General features: G+C 35.6%; 1 protein-coding gene across 1 annotated transcript; it reads left to right on the forward strand.

Moving 5' to 3' along the window:
• The first annotated feature begins 1,902 nt into the window (after nucleotides 1–1,902).
• LOC105380541 (BTB/POZ domain-containing protein Tiwaz) lies at nucleotides 1,903–20,366 on the forward strand. Its single transcript, XM_038122131.2, has 5 exons — nucleotides 1,903–2,472; nucleotides 14,024–14,209; nucleotides 15,912–16,117; nucleotides 17,457–17,617; nucleotides 18,119–20,366. The coding sequence occupies exons 2-4, from the start codon at nucleotides 14,025–14,027 to the stop codon at nucleotides 17,603–17,605; spliced, it is 540 nt and encodes a 179-aa protein (XP_037978059.1). The 5' UTR covers nucleotides 1,903–2,472; nucleotide 14,024; the 3' UTR covers nucleotides 17,606–17,617; nucleotides 18,119–20,366.
• Nucleotides 20,367–21,688: the final 1,322 nt, after the last annotated feature.

Consider the following 21,688-nt stretch of genomic DNA (forward strand, 5'->3'; position numbering starts at 1 on the left):
TACAATATTATTATTCTGAAGGACTTACTAGCGAGCACTGTCATTAAACCCTTACTGCATACAATTGTAATTTTGAGTTTTCAGTAAATATTTTCATAATTACATGACCTGGATTTTTTGCCTGCTTTTTTATGGTATATTATAACATAAGTATATTTTTGTCATACATAACAAAAAATCCATGCACTAAGGGGTAAAAAATAAGTAAAACTTAATTTAAAAAAAAAAATTCGGCAAGTTACAGGCCGAAAATAACAATATTCGTAATACTTATTCAACTTTTTAGAACCACCTCTGAATATCTAGAATCTATAAAGTTAAATACTTACATATTTATTTCCAGTAGAAGAGAACGGTTTTGGCGTTTTTATTAAGTTACCTACTTCTTGATTTATTTAATTTTACAGTTAATGTAATGAAGACTGTGGATGAAATCATTTGTTATTATTATTTGTTATATTTTTACCTGTACCTAGTTACCTGAATTACGACGCAATTTTTTCATCGCTGGGTGCTCATCGATCTATTTTTAAACACTCTGTAGAATAACTAGGTAAATATTCTCAGTTAAAGTATAATTATAAAATGCTATGTTACACTTGCGTATGCAGATAAAAATGTGGATGTCGATTTGATACAATACGACATCATAATGTATTAAACTATGGGGCCAATGATAAAAATCATTCCCCTTGAAGCCTGAAAGGAGAATGGCCATTTTTCTATGGCGCCATGACCCAGAGCGGCCATTGATGAAACATACACTGATGTGTAGTCCGTGACTACAGCATATACTGGTATTAATTTTATTATTATGAGGCATGGGAGAACGAAGATATAGGTGATGAAAGATCAAGTCTTTCTACTGTACTAGATGTTACCCTCGAGCTAAAAATTTATTTTAAAAGTGTTCCCGTGGGAATTCCTGGATAAAAAGTATTTTATAATAAGTACTTCGGGATAACGGAAACTTGAATAGAATGAAATAATTTTTGAAATTGGTCTCTTTATAAAAATAGGTTTCTGAGTGTGAAATGTGCAAAAATAATTATGATATTATTTGCATAAATAAAATCATGTAATACATTTTGTGATGCGCTATGTATTGGGAATCCCATGATTTAGATTATAAAACTTATTTGTGCGTGTACCATTCATCAAAATCTTATTTAACAAAAAACATATATTTAATTAATTTACTTTTTAACCCTAATATCTCAAGAACCCCATGGTTTAGATTTTTTTAACTATTTTTCCCTGATAATAGACATTTTTATCAATTACTTAAAATAGGTTTGGTTAGTGGCTGCTAACTTATGCAAAGCGGGTCAGGTTTCGCCATTCTTCTTTACGTGGCAAATGAGTTTCAGCCGAATTCTCGCTAGATGACTCTGTCGGCGGAGCTTTTACATTGCGGCATGGTTTGATCTTTCAGGCAGGTATATTAATTCGGGCAGCCCTTCATAAAATCGCTTAGTGTAACATGAGGCCTTATTAGGATTAGGTACAGTGCCTTATTTATAACGCACTTTAGTACCTTCTTCCTATCTAGGTATTAGTAGAATTAGTACTTTATATTTTTGAACGGATTGTCGTGTAGGTTTTGTAAGCGACAGTCCTAAGCTAACTCTAAACGCGGTCCTTTCATAAGTTTTATTAAAAAATATTTAAACAAAGGACCACACCACAACGCTAGAATAATTAATGCCGCAAATTGAAAAAAAAACATTTCATCTCTTTAAAGCTTTTTACCAAAACTGCTAGATAAAATCTGTTCCACCCAATCATGCACAATAAAGAAGTTATTTAACTAGGAACAACCGATCTCAGTGTTACTAACTACATAAACATTTTGCATATTATGTGGCCGAATAGTTGTAGCAGCTACCTATTCGTAGCAGTACAATAATAATACAACGTGAGTATGCCTGCCTAAATAAGTTTCGCATAGTAATATATTGAATCATATTATAAATAGCACTTTTAAGATGAATTTTAATTTACAACAATTTACCTACAACTTGTATTGAATCTTGAATAGAACAAAATTTATTTAGAAAGACTAACGGAGTTACCCCTTTTCGGTTAACTTAATTTATTTACATTTACATCTTTTCAACACGTAAGTAGTAAAGTTTAGTATAATATAAAGATATTTAACCCTTAACGAAGCTGTGCAGAAAGCACAGTGTGAAAAATTTTGCACCACTTCAGCTTCAATTATTACTTCGAAAATGGACAATATAAAATATTCAACTGCAACAACAGAACAAAAAAAAATATGGGGAATTCTGTCTCTCACCCCCTGGCAACACCAGAGAATAGGGTTGGGGTAGGTCGCTAGTGGTGGACCCTCTCTCCCGCATCAGTCCATTCTCGGCGCGCACTGTGAGCGCTCGCGTGAAGTCGCTCTGTCGTCGGTGTTACCACGCTGCGCTACGTTTTTCGTCTACCTGTCGGGAAAAAAACAAGGTGAGGATGAGAACTTTTTTGACTGCGATTTTTTTTTTATTGTGTTGTTGTATTTTTATTTTATTTTTTATAGACTACTTTTTAGTTGGATTATATATGTACTAACGTCTATTTACTTAATAAATAGTACAAGTTTATTTGAATAATACTGTCATATTGAGAACTATTTCTTGAAGTTTTTGAAACATGAGTAAAGTTATATAGTACTAGCTGTCCCCGCGCGCTTCGCTTCGCCTTAAAAAGTTTTCCCGTGGGAATTCCGGGATAAAAAGTAGCCTATGTTCTTTCCCAGGGTCTAGACCGTATGTATACCAAATTTCATTCAAATCCGTTCAGTAGTTTTGGCGTGAAAGAGTAACAGACAGACAGACAGACAGACACAGTTACTTTCGCATTTATAATATTAGTTAGGATTTATTACTTACTGTATGTACTTACCTTAGGTGAGACATCGTGTGTAGCAAATAGCATTATTTCTATAAAAACTATTTTAATTACTTGTTTAGGTACCTAAATTTATTTCCAACTTTTATAAGAAAGAAGGAATTTGTTGCTAAAAATGCCAAATTGACAACATTTCAAATAAAATGCTCACCGATTTTATTTTATTTTCGACGAGATATCACAAATTTAGATGACCCGTATTTTTTTATTTCTTAATATTTCTATGTTTTAATATATTTTTTTGATTTCAAAGTTCAAAATATTTTTAGTATGAGTGACGTCACGTCGAGGCTTGGGATAAAAATATTTTCGTTGCCTGCCTAACCTAAAAAAAAAAAACCGGCCAAGTGCGAGTCGGGCTCGCGCACAAAGGGTTCCGTAGCAGCAATTACAGTTAAATCAACCTATCTCAAAAACTATAAGAGATACTTTGATCAAACCAAAAATCGTTGAAAGAGTTAATTAGCATGCATCACCTCTATTTTTTTTAGAATTTTATACCCCGTAGTTATAAAAATAGAGGGGGGGGGACATACTTTTTACGACTTTGAGAGCTGATATCTCAAAAACCGTTCACTTTAAGAAAAATGTTTTTTTAGAAAACTTTATATCATTTTAAAAGACCTTTCCATTGATACCCCACACGGGTATGTACATCGAAAAAAAAAATTTCATCCCTCAGTTACATGTATGGGGGGCCCCAGCATGCAATACCGCAATACCGGTATTCGTAATACCGGGATCCCGTACAAAATTCCCGCTTTTTTCAATACCGGTATTGAAAGTTAATACCGGTATTGAAGTAATACCGGAATCGGACTTTTTTAGGCTATAAATAAAGCGATTAAGATTTAGTTAGCCTTGTGTGTGTATATACTGTGAAAGCGCACTTGTTCCCAACCGTTTAATGCAGTTTTCGGCTGCTAGAAATCTACTGTTGACCATGCGTAAACCGGCACCGGATGTAAAAAAATAGTTTATTCTAAAATTTAAACTCTAAAACTGATTTCTCGTAAAAATCTACAACAAAATACAGAATATGATTGCATTTTCTTGTTTTATTTTGATGTATACGACCTTTAAACACAGTATATGCCATTTATTACAAGGAAGTCTAATACCGGTATTAATACCGGGATCCCGGTATTGAGTTGTAATACCGGAACTCAATACCGGTATTGAAAATTGTTCCGGTATTGCATGCCCTAGGCCCCACCCCCAATTCTTTTTTTTTACTATTTAGTGTCATATTTTTGTAGCGGTTCATACAACACATATTCCCATCAAATTTCATCACTGTAGTACTTATAGTTTCCGAGTAAATCGGCTGTGACAGACGGACAGACGGACAGACGGACATGACGAAACTATAAGGGTTCCGTTTTTGCCATTTTGGCTACGGAACCCTAAAAAGTTGGATGACATTAACTTGACATGAACAAGGACCAATCAGCTTCAACTTCAACTTTATTTTGTGGCAAGGACCAATCACGTGCTTCCGTCATTGACAAGGACACATAAAAGTGACAGACATTTGAGTGATGTTTGTCATTGTCATTGTCAAAGTGACATAACATGTTTTTTTGTTGTTTATGTTTTAGAAGTAAAAGCCCGTTTAATTATTATGCCACATCGTGGTGTCACGAATGATAATTTAGATTTTTATGTTTTTCTCTGAAATAAATCAAAAGAAAAATCGGAAACATTTTTTTTTGTGAATATTAGAGCCATATCTCTAAATGGTTTTCGAATTTCAACTGTATAAAATTTTGAAATGTTGTCAATTAGGGTCGCAGCACTGTCAAGCAGGAGAGTTACTCTACCCTGACGAAAAACGAACGAACGAGAGCTGTCGTGCAATCGGCACGTTAAATACAACTAGGTAGAGTCGCAGTTCACGTAGTAGCGCTCCGAAACTTAATATTTTTCTTATAGAGTGACCCCCAAACCTTAGACCTAAGGGGTATACGGTAGATCAGTGCTGTATCGCTTCTAGAGACTATAGTAATTGTTGGCTAATGCCGAATTTCTAATACGTAGGTACATAGGCCACATTATGTCTCACAAAAAATAAAAACACTGTGTCCCAGGCTGTAGTGAAACTACCTGCTTCCGTAACACAGGGCCACGGGTTCGGATCCCGCCATGGGCAAACACTCGTGTGATTAGTTCTATTCCCGCGAGCTTCGGTTCTCCTTAAAATACTTTCAGTATTTTCACGTGAATCTTATGCTTTACCTTTATTCTAAATAATTCTGATGTACCGACGATCAGATTCATTAGTATATAATATATAATATGTACCTACACGTTTGTACCTTGTAAAAGTTTGATTTAATAAATCGGCGCTTGGCGGTTAATGAGTTTGACAAGGTACAAAAGTGATAGTTGCGTAAAAGCTCCGCTACTCCGCTCCGCTCTGTGGAAAAGCTGCTAAGGGCTGATTTTTCAATAGTCAGATAAGTGTTATCTGAGGAATAAAATTATAGCTGTCACTGTCTAATACAATTCTAATACAAATTCGGTCGCGATAGCATCAGAATTAATCCTCAGATAACTTTTATTTGACTATTGAAAAATCAGCCCTAAGTTACTTAGCTGACAGTTAAGAGTGAATTTTACCAAACGCTATTAAACTTGATAACAAACCTAGTTAATTATTAAAAAAACATACATATTATAAACCTATTTAAAGGACACTGGGCACAAATATATGGAAGCTGCGACCATCACCAATAAAAATGAGTGATACGTCGTTGAAAAGGTATTTTTTTGCAGAATATGAATAACGGAAGCGCTAGTCCTGATTTACTGTCCAATTAGAGTAATCGTATCTTGAAAGTTTTTATATTTTATTTCTGTATTTTTAATGTTTTTGTTGTTTTTTTACATTTACTTTTAATTTTTATAACAAAATGATCATCATTCATCATAATATTATATTTGTTTATTATCTCAGTAAATAAAACCAGTTGAAAGTAATTTCTCCTATTTTAATAATACGTGTTTACGTGTATTACGCCCTAACTGTCATCAGAAGAGAGAGTGCAATGCCATAGAAAAATACTTCCTTCCGACGAATATATTACAAAATTGACAACTTATACGGACTCACTCTCGCTCACTTGAAGAGCTATCCAACGATGTATGACTCATCTTTATTGGACATAGGTCCCAAAACGCCCAATGTCCTTTGTATTTATACTTAAATCCAATTTTAAATAGGTACATACATTGACCTATATATTACTAGCGTAAGGACAGGCCCAACCGCTCTAGAAAATGACACCCTCGCGTTGGCCCTAAAACCTCATAAATCTGTCATAATTTGTATGAAATTAGGGCCAGCGCGCGGGTGCCATTTTCTTTTGACAAAACGTTCTGACGGGCGTATCCTTGTTTTGTGTTTGGTAAAAGGTACCTACCATAAAAATCGATTCAGAAGGCTTAAATTAACATTTTAGTGTTAACAAAACCGGATTAATTGCACTCTCTCAGTGTCTCCCTAAAACTAAATTTGCCCTAGGTACACGTAAATTAAATATTATTATCTTTTAAAATTAAACAATGAGATACCTTACGCTATAAATTAATTATGGTTAAAATAATTACTTTAAACTCCGAATTGATATAAGTGAAATTCCGAATTTCAATTACAACCTGCCACTGCCAATGCCAATTGCCTCCTAGGCCTCCGCCACCTACCAATCAGCTCACCCTTACTGACTAAATAATTAATTAACCAATCAAACAATTAGTTTACCAGTTGTACCTGCTCAAATTGAATCACACCGAGCATAGAACACTAAACAGTCCTAGCAAACTACCTATATGTTAACTTAATTGTATCCAACCATTCATATGTACGTATACCTATGCGAGCATTTGTATAGGTTAAGTTGGGTTTTCGAAAACGTTTCTTATCTACCGCCGGCGGCTATGAATGCTTGGTAAAAGAAGAGGGCTAGGTACGGGCTTGGCGCGCCAGAGCCCCGGGGCTCCGCAGCGCCGCCGCCGCCGCGCGCTCGCAGCGCCCGGGGCAGCCAGCCGGGGGCGAAGCCCCGCCCGCCTGCCGGCCCAATAACTCCGCCGTAATATACAACTCCGCGTATACATGCTACCCTGGTACAACAAAACAAACATTTGCTGTGTGTCACTCGTTTTTTGATGGCAAATATGAAACGCGGAGTAGACAGTTAATTAATTAGTTGGCAGCTATTAACCATTAGCTAATAAGGGATAATGAAAACCGTGCATTAGTATTATCGGTCGGCGTATTGCGGATGAACTATCATTGTTTTCAATCAAATCATCAATACAGTTTAGCAGTCTAGCTGGTGGTATTTATTCACATTTTAATTGAAACTTCATGTTTGGTGATGAAAATGTACGAAAAACTATCTTAGTCAAAAATACTGACTTTCAATATTATTTTCTAAATCTGTGATACTGAGGTAAGATGAGGCAAAATAAACTTTACCTGTCCTTAGAGGTATGTGATGCATTTCAGTCCATATGATAGCGAGGCTGCAGCAAGGAGTGCATTGTTAATACTTATTACTAATACCGGGTGTTAGTGATCAGATTTATTTCATATTTTCTTAATGTACCTACCTATCTATTAAACAACAAAAAAATATTAAAATGTACTTACTCACAAAATTTATAAAAGCAGCTACGTTTTTACAAAATGTATAAAGCCGCTGCGGATCCCAAAAACCGTGCGTACAAGAGGGCCATAGGCCACGGGCAAGTGCCGCAAAAGAAAAGCAAGGGTTCATTCTCGAGTTCGTCGATCATTTTGTCCTGATTTCTCGGGGCTTGAAATAATAATTTATGATCGCACTGCGTTTAATATGTAAAGAGGTCTCGAAATGTTGAGTCGTGATGTAGGTATGGCACGGGAGAGGTTCCACTCCCACGGTCGCAGCGACGACAGGGATTCTTTTCAAAACGGTCTTGTTTGTATGTAGGCATGCCAAGTTCTCCAGTAGCTTTGTTTCCCGTCTAGAATTAGTAGTAGGTAGCAAGCAGTAATATAAATAATGATATATTTAGGCAGACTTATTGACATTCATTGTATTAATTCATCATAGGTAAGAAAGGTAAGTACTTATATAACACGTATTGTCAAATATTTAATGCCATTCATTTTGGCTGTAGTTTATTTGTTTAATAGTTGGATTAAAAAGACACACAAAAAATGTTTGCCAATAAAGTTTGGCACAAAAGTGCCAAATAAGAATAAATATACAGTATGATGAAAAATCTTCCAGGATTTTGTAACTTACATATTTATCTTTTTTTGACTAATCATTTCATTAATACTGAATACTGACTTAAAATATTATAGTTACGGGCAAACATGTAAGAAATGAAATACGTAAACTGCAATACCTTCCGCTGTTCCCCTAATGGTAACCGGAGTCTTCGGAAAATGAGAAGAGCTAGTTATCTAGACTGATCTAGACAAAACATCACTGTTACCTGTAAGCAGCCTGGAAGGAGCTAAGAGATCGCGGATTGTAAACAATGAAGCTCGGGTTTTCCAATACGGGGGATGTCGGATATTTGATATGAGTTTTCTATCCAGCAGATGTTGTTTAAGCAAATACTCGGTACGGAACAACCGTCTGTACTTAATTCTATTATTCGTCCTTGTTTGTTTACGGGAGCGGAATATGTACGAGTGTACAAAGTAATTTTAATTAAATCCTGAAAACTCCGGTTCTTCTGTAAGTTTACATGGTTAATTGTACAGGATGTTTAGAAAAAGATTAGTTGTAAGAGTTTGACTAAGTACTACATCGTCATTTCGTGGTAGGCTGGTAGCATCAGTGGTCTATATATACACTCGGCACTCGTCTGCTCTTCCTCTGTAGGTATATTAGTCCATCGCTCTGACAATGCTTTGTGTACCTACATCTATTCTAAATTTTCGCCTTGCAAGGTTGGCTAGAACTTCAACCCAACTCTACTTTCATTATCGTTTTCGAATATAAAGTTGAGGATTATTAGATAAATGCCTAGCATGGCGGGTTCAGGGCGTATCGATCTTCAACAAAACATACTACAGGGTGTTAATTACATGCTTCCGATCAATTTAACTACATCGCCTAATTTAACAAGTTTTCAAGAAACAAACCGTAGTTGTGGCAAATAAACTTTTTTTTCCGTGAGGTAGGAGGATTAGGTATTGATTAATGTTTTCGAGTACATCAGATTTACAGGGTGTATGAAATAATTAACGGACAACTCATGTTATCAACTTATTACATAATTCCCGAAATTGCTTACTTTGGCTAATTATAATTGAGCATGAGCACTCTGGGAATAGCTTATATTAGGGCAAAACACCAAAATGTTCATATGGTCAAGGGACACTGACATAAAAATAATAGCATGCAGGTAACAAATATTCATGGTATAATTAGTAATAATGCAAATACTTATTTACTTATAACAAAATCGACGCAATGCTAACTCCAGGCACCCACATCGCTTCAGCATCTCCCCGCTAGTCCGAATAAGGGTTTGAGCAGTTCCTACGAATGCTCTCTGTAAGGCGACTATTGTTGGGTCTCGCTTGTAGCCCGCGGTAGCGCCCCAGGCGAGAGCTCTTGTATGGAATGAAGGTAGCTCCGGCTAAACCTAAGCAATATTGTAAAATGAAATTCGCCCGTACTTTATGTAGGTAGGTTAATACTTATTAGAAAAAAATTATGATGAGTAAATGTTAGGGGAGGTTTTTTTTCGAACATACTGTTGTTCGTATATTCCTACTGAATGGTACAGATCTATAAGTTTAGTTTTTTATTTAGGTTAGGTTTGCTTCCCCTATAAGTACTTACTGGTTTTTATGGGTAGCTTTACCGAGGGGAAATGCTGATAATAAATGAAATGAAAAAATATTCACACAAAACACACAGTTACCAAGAAAAATAAGTAAGTGTTCGCAAATAATAAAGCTATTACAGTAAGCAGTAAGACAAACAATAATTCTGACATAATAATCCTCGTTTGGTAGGCGGGTAACTTAAAATAATTATGCTCTCAAAAAAGCTCCAAAGCTCTCATTCTAATTGACAACATTTCAAAAAACTAAAGCTGCTGTAAATTGAAAACCATTTCGAGATTTAGCTCTCAAGGCCACAAAAAAATGTTTTTGTATTTTTTGGATATATCATTTTCGAGAAAATCATAAAATAGTAAAAAAGTGCTGATGACGTCATGCATCAGGGGCGATGCATTTTGATGATCAAAGCCTATAGATTTAAAAACAAAGTAACTGTCACTTTCATTTTTGATTGACGTTGACGTTTTATCGAGTCGTTGTTTTATTTGGGTCATTTTCATAAATTCTGTTCTGACACTTTCTGACTATTTTTTTAATTTATCATATAAAATGGTTAGTACTTATTAAGAGATGACCTCTATTTAATATGTCCCAGAGCATGCCACCGCCTACATAGCTGAAAAAATGCTTCTGCTTATTTTTTTACATGATAAGTACCTACTTTGTATCATCAGAAATATCAATGTCATTTGAAAATGACCCATTTGTTGGTTGGCATGTAAACAAAGTTTAAATGTCACTTGTCAATGTCATTTATGTTTTTTTTCGAGACTAAGGCAATAGACAAAAATAAAAATTGAGCCTAATATGTGATGTCACTCCCGGTTTTAAAATAATTAACTTTAAAGTTTAAAATAACATGCAAAAATTCATGTATCTACAAAATAAAAAAATACGGGTTCTCTAATTTTTTATAACCTTTCCGAATAGCTAATAAAAATATAGGGTAAAAAAAATGAAATGTTGTCCATTGTACATACTTACATTATTTACACACTTACCCATAATTAGGCAGGTAGGTTATTTATATACTTATAAGTTATACCTAATATCATTGATTTTGTAGGTAGTTTGCAAAAGTTTTCTTGCGGCGACTTAGCCAACAAGTAATTACGTAAAGTAATTAGTAAAAGCAATTGTAGAGTCTAGGCACTAAGCAATACAGTGCACTACAATCGCTTATTTATCGCTTCGCTAGCGTTCGTTGTCAATGAATTACTTAGTTCAAGAAACTACCCCTGAGTTTAGATACTCATGTCATAAGCTCAATTTTGCCATCATTGCTACCATAAAACTGGATTAATTTCCACTAAAGTCTCAGAAACGTTCTTTAAAACGTCACTTCACGCCATTTTATAGCTAATAAATTCATATTGTCCAGTTTAAAACATAGAAAATTGAACAAAAATTAATAAAAAAGGCAAATCGTATTAAAAGCGTTTACTTCCGAATATCAACTACTCAATGCATTAATTCGATACATATGTACTTAAATAAACTTTTTTTACGGACCCTCGAAAGCGTCGCTTATGTGTCAGGTCTAAATGGAAAATGAACGTTTGCGACTGAATAGAGACAGATAATATGACAGGAGTGGCTCTACATTATTTTTTTCCCCAACATCCCAAGTGGACACTCAGTTTTACACTTTTACACGTTGTACGTACTTAACTTGGCATAAAAAGCAAATGTAGCACAATTTTATAATGGCTCCTATTATTGCACAAAAGTACTTATATAATTATATTACTTATCATTAACTGAAGTGACCCACTGACTTTTTAATCTGGATCATGCTGTGGTTTTATTGTTGCTCCCTATATTGTCTGAGCCTCTACTAATTTTCCGCAGCTAGATTGAAAATAATTGAAGCCCGGATCTCCTTAGCCCAAGAAGTATGAGGTATGAATCATGCGTAGGTATTGAAAAATATAATTCAAGTGTTAAATACTAAGATAAGTAAGTAGTTCACTTTTGTAATTAAAGTACCTAAGCTAGCCTGTGTACGGTAGGTGCGTGCAACTACTTCGATGACATGAATTTTACAGTAACTTCGCCTTGATATGCTCATGTAGGTTGTTGGTAGCGGTTAAGTACAGTACTCTACCCCACCGCATACACGTAGCGTAGCCGATGGCGTATTTTTAATGAAACCAGGCAGGCAGGCATCTACGCCAAGCTTGGAGCCCTAGGGCTTCTGTCTGACTACCGTGCGGTGGTACAGTGGGGGTCTCACTAAACGAAACACGTTTGACTGTTCACCGCTCTTAATTCATGCGCCGCAATACTTAATTTCGACTCCGAGTGTTGCTTATGCAGTGTCTTTCACTGTACGGGCGGTTTTAATGTCACGTGTGAAAAATGTGCGGTAGTTTTACAATGTATCAGTTTTCATTTACACGTTGTAGCGTGGGATGTTGTTGCCGCTCCCGTTACATGCGATCATCATGTTTCGGCGCGAATATGGGAAAGTTAAATACCGTTTTAAGTTAAAATTACCTAATTGTAGGTATACATAGGATCATGGGCACATTTTTTTTCCCAGCGATTATTATCGGCCCGTTATTAATTTATTTCGGTGTTTTGAATATTGATCGATAGCGCGGGGTAGCATTGGAAATTCGACCAGTTTTCTTATGTCATCTAATAACGTTATATAAAAAATATTTTTATAGTCAATGTTCTGATTACTCGTACATAAAAATAATACTTATGTATCTAGGTATGTATCTACTTTTATGTACATAGGTATATACTTCCTTCCAACCACCATGATACCATGATACCAATCATTGTAGTATATCAAATGGAGCAGGTAAATGTATATACGTATATAATACGTAGTTAACTAAGTACCTATACATATATGAAGAGTTTAGTTCTCGGTTCTCGTGAGAAGAACAGCCAAGAGCCTAGGGCTTCGCTCGCGGCTCAATAATAGTAATGGGTCATTAGAACATTCCCAACGATATTAGAATCTAAGAGACAGACAGACTTAGTTAGATGAAGGATGAAGATGTGTTTGTGTTATGGATATGGCCAGTAACCAGTAACTTAGGAAGGTTTGCCTTGTATAATTTGCATTTTTTATTTCTTATATGTTGACTTTAAAACATTATTTTATGCAGAAGTGCAAGTTTATCCCCACGGTTCTCTCCTTCACTCATAACAATATATTCTATGTACATATGTACTAGAAGTAGTTACTTAGTGATCATTCTAAACATTTTACAATGTAACCCAATTTCAAATAGAATGCTCGTAACATGAATAAGCAATTCCCGTGCACAGCTCCCTACATTGCATTCATCGTTTTTCACCTCACAAAATGTATTATTTCTCTTTCAAAAAGTACAAATATACCCATGTGAATGGGCTCACATATTCCGAGTGTGAAAGTTGCTAGATAGTGCCGGTGTCAGGCGACATTACTGGAGATGCATTCAAAAGATAAAAATAATTGAAGTTGGACTCAGGACTGCAGTCTCGGACTTCCCCGAGGGGCTTGGTTATAAAAGACCACTACTTGTGGGGAGCCCTTTGTGCATGCTCGGTGGGACACCATTGACGCCACCTCAAACATGACGATTGCAGTGTGCTTGAGCTGTCTCTAAAAGTAGAAGGGTTTGTTGGAGCTTTTGGTTTAGATTTTTTTAGTGTAAGAGTGGAGAATCGAATAAAATAAATAAATAAAAAGCGGAACACACGAGAAAAAATAAAACTAAATGTTGGCTTCACAACTGAGAACGTCAAGTTAAGCACATCTTAAGTGATGCTGTGATTGGCAGATTTGCTTTCGTAGATTTACTAATCGATTCGGGCCATTTCACAATAAGCTTCAATAGTTGGATTGTGATAAAAAATGCAATTTATCTAAATAATAACGTTGTGACATTGCATGCAGCCGGTTCTGAAGGCAGGTGATAGAATAAAAAACCGAAATAAAAGGATACCTCTAATTCCATTTGAACAAAGATTTAGACAGCACCAAATATAACACACCCTCTTCTCACGATGCGCGATATCGCGGACCAGGGGGGTTATTATAATAATATAATAATATGACGAAAAACTAAGTTTCCGATCGCTGCTGCGCAAGCCACCACTCTACCTCGTTGTTTTAAACTTGCCAATATCACAGCTCTCGTTCATCCGTTTTTCGTCACTATAGAGTAACCCCCCAGCTAGCTCACACATCGTGGGAACCCAGCCTAGCTTCAGCCCTCTCATCCATGTTTCCCCTGCCCCCAGCATGCTATCATCAGTGAAGCCGGGCAGCCCCCAGCCCGAGACGGCGGCCTGCTCCATGGACATGGACCTCGCCAAGAAGCCCATCGCCGGGATCCCCCGTGTAGCCGTCACCACCAAGTTCAACGCCCCCGTGCACATCGACGTCGGCGGCACCATCTATACGTCGTCGCTGGAAACTTTGACCGCGTAAGTAGATTTTTAGTCCTGGCGGAAAGGAGGGGCTTTATGTCTGTCTGTGCTTGCCGTGAAGAGTGCTTGGAGATTATCAGCTTTTGTGTCTGATTGATTCCAAATTTCGAAATGTACTTAATCATCATTCTGATGTGCCGTTTGAAGATAAGCTCTTTAATAATATTATGAGAGATAGATTGGGCATGCTTGTGAGAGTATGTTTTTGTCATCTAAATAATTTGGCTGGCGAAATGCGGTCGCTAGGAAATATTTCATGGGCGACTTTTAGACTGCAGTGTTTTAATGCAATTTAATAAATGGGTCAGGTTACTTAAAAATTGCTTGTACTTAGCAATATATTTCAATTTACAAGATTTAGGTATACAATAAAAGTAATAAATGTGCATGTCAAAGAATATTCAAATATTTCAAATGAACAGAATGCCACATCAAAGGAATATTAACTAAAATAATCTAGGCACCTAGCTCGGTACGAAACTGCAAACGGCCGATTGCCATTTGGTTTCAAAGCGTTACTCTTATATCAATAACCCACTCAAATGGCAATGAAATATTCAAAATGTAGCCAACCTCACTACCGCACATAGGTACCTCGGTTGCGTAGGTAGATCGGGTTGTAAATAAGGTTGTTTTATCAGCGGCGCGCGCGAGTTATTTCTCGTTGCGAGTCGACGGCCGCGGGGCCTGCCGCGGGCTGGGACCAGGGCCCCCACCCCCAACTCGGCTCTTTTAATCAACTCACTCCAGGGCATGAAAGTAAATATCTTGCCAATTGTACCCCACGGCGTCTCCCTGACGTAACGATTACTATGGCATAAAATCGAAGCGGCGAATTTTGAATTATTCATCCTGTATGTGCGTCGCCGCTGCATGCTGTTGCTGCAACATATTATTCTTTTTTTTTGTTTGAAAATTTGGCGTTATACTTAATGAATATTTATTTTAATTTTAAAGCGTCAGTTTTAGGTGATTGTGTAAATTTTGGAAAAAGCGCGCGAGCTTTGTTTCGCTTTAAAATTGGTCTCCTGTGAATTTCAGGAATAAAGTTCACAGTAAGTAATATTAGAATAAGAATTAAAGCGAAAGTTTTTTTCTTCAAAATAACCTTTTCGGACGGTATTTAGTCGTATGGACTTATTTATGTGAATGTAAATTGAATCGGACCCTCTAGCTAGGTGTTTGAGCCAATATCCGCTGCAACGCTGCAAGGTTGCAACTGACTCAATAACTGCATCTGGCCACTTCCACGACGGATCAACTATTTGAACTGGAACTAACTTCCTGCGGTCGAGTTAGCTCTCAAATACAGACACAAATCATGGCAATTAGTCTGAATACGATTCACTTAAATGTTAGAAAGAGAACTTGCCATGATTCTCTCTTTTGATGTTGAATTGAGCCTATTTATATATTTTATATTGGAGTTTGCATTGTTAAACGACCGAGTGTTGTGGCGTTCCTTGGGAAAGACGAGGATGATTATTGGCTAATGATGATGATTGTTAAACCGCCCTGGCACCAAATTGGGTCAGGCCAGTGCATCTACAATAATGTCAAAATTCAAAAGATTAGCTTGAACTTTGATTTTGCACTAAATAACTCTAACCGAAAAAATGCCTGCTAAAAATATTAAAAAAAAAATACAACGATTTAGATACTTACCTACTTAACACAACTACTCCCAACCCTATTCCAGGTACCCCGAATCAAGACTGGGCAAGATGTTCAACGGGACCATCCCCATAGTCCTAGACACGCTGAAGCAGCACTACTTCATCGACCGCGACGGCGGCATGTTCAAGCATATCCTCAACTTCCTGAGGAATAAGAAGCTGCTTCTGCCCACCGACTTCTCCAGTCTTGAGCTGTTAATGCACGAGGCTCACTACTTTGAGCTGGACCGTAAGTTTTTTTTCATTAGAGATAATATAAAGGACGTTGTGTGTCATGTACGGAAACCTTCAATTTAATTAGTAAATGTACATTATTAAATAATAAGTCTAAGTAGCACTTTGTTCGTGTAATAAGCGAATGTTTTCTTTGTTACTCATCTTTGCTGGCGTTTATTTTACCTACGCATATTTTCATAACACTTATGTTTGTACTAAGTTGCACTCTGAGCCCGTCATGAGCAAGCGGGAACTTTGTATGAAGTCTAAAAACATGATAAAGTTTTAAGTTTGACTGAAGCATCGCTTCTCTTTCCACTGTTACTTGCAAAATAGAGCTTTTGAAATATAACCTATGCTACACTTTCTAGTAAGTTAGACGTGAACTGTCATCAGCACCTGCAGCTTAAGGTTCACAGTTAGAATATTGTAACTTAATAAGGTATATGTGATCTTTTTACTGTGCGTGATAAGTGGTAGTGGTAGTGTTAGTAAAATGTGTAGTTATTTGTCTTACATTAGAGATGCCACAGGATCTGACAATCTGAGTTCCTCCTTACGGCTTGCAACACCCTGTAATATATTTTAATTCTTTTAGAAAAAGCGGAAAAATATGCAATAAAATTTAACTGAAACGTTCTTTGACATAATTGCAATCTAGATGTAATTAACTCTCAGAGCTTGTCTTTGTAAAGCATTTACAAAGACGAGCAGAGTCCGTGTTATCTCGAATAAAAGTTTAAGCTTTGCGTTTCTTCTACATAGCGTTTGAAAACAGCAAAAAGAATACATCCACAAAAATAAGATTATAATTAAAGTGTTTGTGCTAGGGTGGTTAAGTAGCTCTTTGTTTTGTTATCTAATGCTAAAAACGCATGCAGACCAAGAACTTAATATGAGCCTTCTACGATAAAGCGAAGTGTTAACCATTACCTAGCTATTGGTTCCACTTCATAAATGTTATAAAAACCAGTGCATGCGATGCGATATGATGCGATGTGTATAATAATATGTGATGCGAATGTGACACCTTTTTAAAGGTATAAAATCGTTGTTAGTAGGTACACTATAGAAAAGACTTTCAAACTTAGTAGGGGTTTCCGCGATCTTCACTTCGCCTTAAAAAGTATTCCCGTGTGAATTCCTAGATAAAAAGTAGCCGATGTGTTAATCCAGTGTGTCACCTAACTCCATACCAAATTTAATTAAAATCGGTTCAGCCGTTTTGACGTGTATCAGTAACAAACATACACACACACACGCACATATACTCACCTTTATAATATTAGTAGGATTATGACTACTTCAACACTACACCCTGAAGTCCTAATCCCGACCGCATCTCCTTCCAGACATGGTGTTCGCCCTCACGAAGCTGCAAAGCGCCCGCGAGGGGGTTGCGCAGGAGCGCGAGTGGCTGAGCCAGGCCACCGACCGGCTCAAGCAGGAGGCCGAGCTGCTGCGGCAGGAGCGGGACCGCCTGCAGCAGCAGTGGTCGTGAGACAAGCGCACGGTGAGCAAGAGCATAGAACTATGCTTTTTGAACAGGTGTTACTTTTTGACAGGTGTCACTTCACTTTTTTACAGTGGTAGCTTTTTGACAGCTGTCGAATGTCTGTCAATGCTCGAGCTTGGATTCGTTATTATAAAAGAGTAATGTACACGTTATTAAATTTATACGTTAGCATAAACTTCGTATAAGTGGTATAGTACGATCTTGTTATACTTAGATAGGTATTAGGTATACTTATTACGGTTGAGTTGCGAGCTTTGGAAATATTTCAAGTTCTCTTTCCATCGCATGACTTATAGGTACTGCCATCACATTTAAGTACAAAAACAGTATGCAAATGCTCCCAAAAAAAACATATCACAGCCATATACAGTCATAACAGAATACACAGTGTTCAAAATTATGAAGAGAAACAAAATAATTACTTATATTATACAGTAAATAACAACAACACCCAATTTTTATAAAATAATTCTCATAATGATTACTGTATCGTTTCAGGAGGCACCAGCTGTCCTGTCACCGCACCATCTTGGGAAGAAGAAGAAGAGATCCAACAAGGAACCCCTTAACTAGGGCTACAGATGACATGAACGATAAATGCAAACAATATTGCATGATTAACATGTAGACAAAGGATAAAAACTCTTTGCTTCTTTATGAACTGAATATTAGTTCTGTTGATGTATTAATAATGACGATCGCATACACATTTTTAATTCTACAATTAATAATAATGTTATCATTAATGATCCATAGGGAAAAAATAATGTAAATTTACTTTTAATATGATGGAGAGAGGGCAAGTATGTCTACTGTACTTACTTAATAATACTACTCAATTTGTAGTTTTTCACACTATGTTACATGGCGCATGGGAATCTACCACAGAAAACTTAATGAATCTACTCTAGCAAATATGTTAGAGTGTTATTCCATCTGATGGATGTTGTAAATTAGAGTTAATAATATAATAGATTAGAGCTATGCACAAATTTACTATACAATGTACGTGCATTTTTGACTTTTGTATGTAAAAACCCTAATTAGTGGTAGTTATGTATGTATGATGTTAGATTATGTTTAGGACAGAGTCCAGTGATTTATTCTTATGCGTAGGTAGCTATTATAGAAGTTATACTTAATTTATTTGTATAAATTTCTGCATAGTTTATTAATAAAACATTTCTCCCATCCGACATATTGCTGCTCAGTGTCTTCAAAACATAATACCTACCTAATTTATCAAAGCAAACCACCGAAAGATCAAATATCAGATCACGATAACAATAGCAACCTACATCAGGAATCATTGTGATGGTTTAAAATACAGAGCCAGCTAGAATAGGTATGAGTAAGTCTCGCTATCCAGCATTCATTATTACCGGTCGCCCCGGCCGGCCGGTCGCCCCGGGCGCGCCCCGGGCGAAGCGAGCGAGGGGCCGGCATAATCACCGGTTCTTGCCCAAATGCCCCGGGCAACCGGCACCGTCGCCTGTGGAGGGTTACTCTACCTTCACAAAAAAATAAAGAACGATAGCTGTTGCGCAAATGAATTAGAGTCGTGATTAGCGCAGCAGTGATAGAAAAATTACGTTTTTGGGAAGTTAGAATAGAGGTAGAGTTACTGAGCCGCCGGCTATGGAGATAACGTCTGTGTGAATATAAATCCGTTGACTGTGTTATTTTATTTCGATGGGGATTTATTTGTTTGTTACATAGTTGTGTCCTAAATTATATTAACTAAGTATATTTATATTAGGTACTAGCCTTAGGAACCTTAATGGATTTTGATGAAAGCTCTCGAGCGTCTACATATAATATAGTTTGCGTAATATTGAAACAAAAAAAAAACAATCAGTGTGCCCACTCTCATTTTTGATCGGTAGATACTAGATAATAGAGGTGCGTTCCAAATTGGTACCTATAATTAGTTAGATGTGTATTATAAAGCCAAAAGAGGGTGACAAAGCTTTTGTATATTATTTTAAACAACATATTTATTTCTAAGAATTTTTAAAAGTAGTGAAAAAAAAGAAGTATTTCTGAGTCACTCTCTTTTTGGCCTTTTTTATCCGACTTCGAAAAAGGAAGGGGTTCTCAATATGTCTCTATGTATGTTTATTTTCTATGTCTTTGTTTGAAAAATCATAGCTATCCGATCGAGGAGTCGGTTTTGTTGTGAGTATTATGTTTAGAGGCATGCATGTAGGTATGGAAGTAAGTAGCTATGTATTAAACTATTAACATTTAATTTTATTGTACCTAGTACGTACTAGCCTACTAGCACTATGGTTAGGTACTAAGCTAGTACTTAAGTCTAAACTTTAACTTTTGTGAAAATATCAGTTAACTTAAACTTTATTACTAGGTATAAATACTGCAGATAATCTACAGTGTAGATTATAGGTAATTTTAAGTTATAAGCAGGTATGTTCGAAATAAACTGAACTTATATTTTGGTTGTAGTCAAAGTCAATAACTTCATTATTACTTATATATTGTTTAAGAATTTAAGATGCAATTTATTATATTGAGCTAGCATTAATTCTCTAACTTTATCTATTGTATTTTAATTATAATTTATTACTTATTATGTTACACTGTTATGTGCTGTGTAGGTACTTTATTATCTACACATCACATAATACATAACTATGAACCGTGCAAGACTAAAGTATATCCATTTAAAAAAGATAGCGATGTCTAAACAGTTGAGTAGGTTTGTAAATAAAACATTAATTCACTACGAGACATTTATTTTCCAATTAAAATATATTTTTACCCACGTAGATAATTATAATGATAGTATTCATATAGGTATATGTAGGTATTATTATGAGATAATATGTATGGTTATTATAATAATAGACACAATGAAATTTCTAACATCGATATGCGAAAAATATTTAGACATTATCAAAGACAAAACAGAATGTATCACATGAAATGGCAACGGTCTAACAGTCTTTCCATTCAATATCAGTACCCCCAATCCACAACACTCGTAACCGACAATCCTTTATATAATATAATATATATTAAGTATATAATTATTAAATATAGCATGCCAAAATAGTTAGAATATATCTACGCTACGTAATAAAATAAGTAGGTAATTTTGTTAAAAATAGATATGTACCTATGTTTACATCATAAAATATCGGTAAATATAATTTCAAAAATACTTACAACTGCTTTATACCATAAAGACAAACGTATTGTTTTATAAAAATAACTTTGTGCTCTTAGGTACTCGTATTACGCTTTTATAAGAAAAATACATAAGTACTAAAATATATAAAAATATTTACTTGGTTTACCACATCAAGGCTTTTTGAAGATGTTAATGATAAATATAACAAACAAACAAAGATAATTCAATGGTTATATATCAGTAAAAGAGGGATACTGAAGTTTTTTCTTTCACAAAAAAATGGCTTGAGTCCTTAAATTGGTTATATAAAGTCTGATCATTTTAGCATTAACTATTTAATTTCATTCACGGATTAATTGGACGTCGTCCCTGTAAAATCATATTTAATATAGTGTGCTAATATTGAAGTAGCAATTATTTTATACAAGACAAGTATAAATAACTATTTCAATACACTTTGCTCGAAAACATTACTTTCTGGGTTGAATAAGAATGTTTAAAAGATTGTTTTTTTTTCTTTCGCACTTTTTCAATTTAGTTACGATACATTAATTATTCTGAGTAGGTTGGTGCTTAATTAATGTTTTTTTCGGCTATTAGTAAAGTAAAAATATTTTGCTGTTTTCTTAAAAGTGTAAGTATACTGATAAATGTATTTTGATACAGTAAAAAACCACAGGGCCAATCATTTTTTTGAATACACCTTTCCACGAGCTAAATTTAAAATAGTAAATACAAGTGTTTGCACTACTATCGCAATATACAATAATTTTATTTAAGTAATTAACGAGAATAACGAGATTTGTTTTAGTTTGGATATTAATGTATATTTCGGAGGGTATATTCTTTACAAAAGATTAGTCTTGTTACAAAATTCGATTAGGACGTTGTTTTTACTCATATATGTATAGAAG

This window comes from Plutella xylostella, chromosome Z (genome assembly GCF_932276165.1).
Source record: "Plutella xylostella chromosome Z, ilPluXylo3.1, whole genome shotgun sequence".
Lineage (NCBI taxonomy): Eukaryota > Metazoa > Arthropoda > Insecta > Lepidoptera > Plutellidae > Plutella > Plutella xylostella.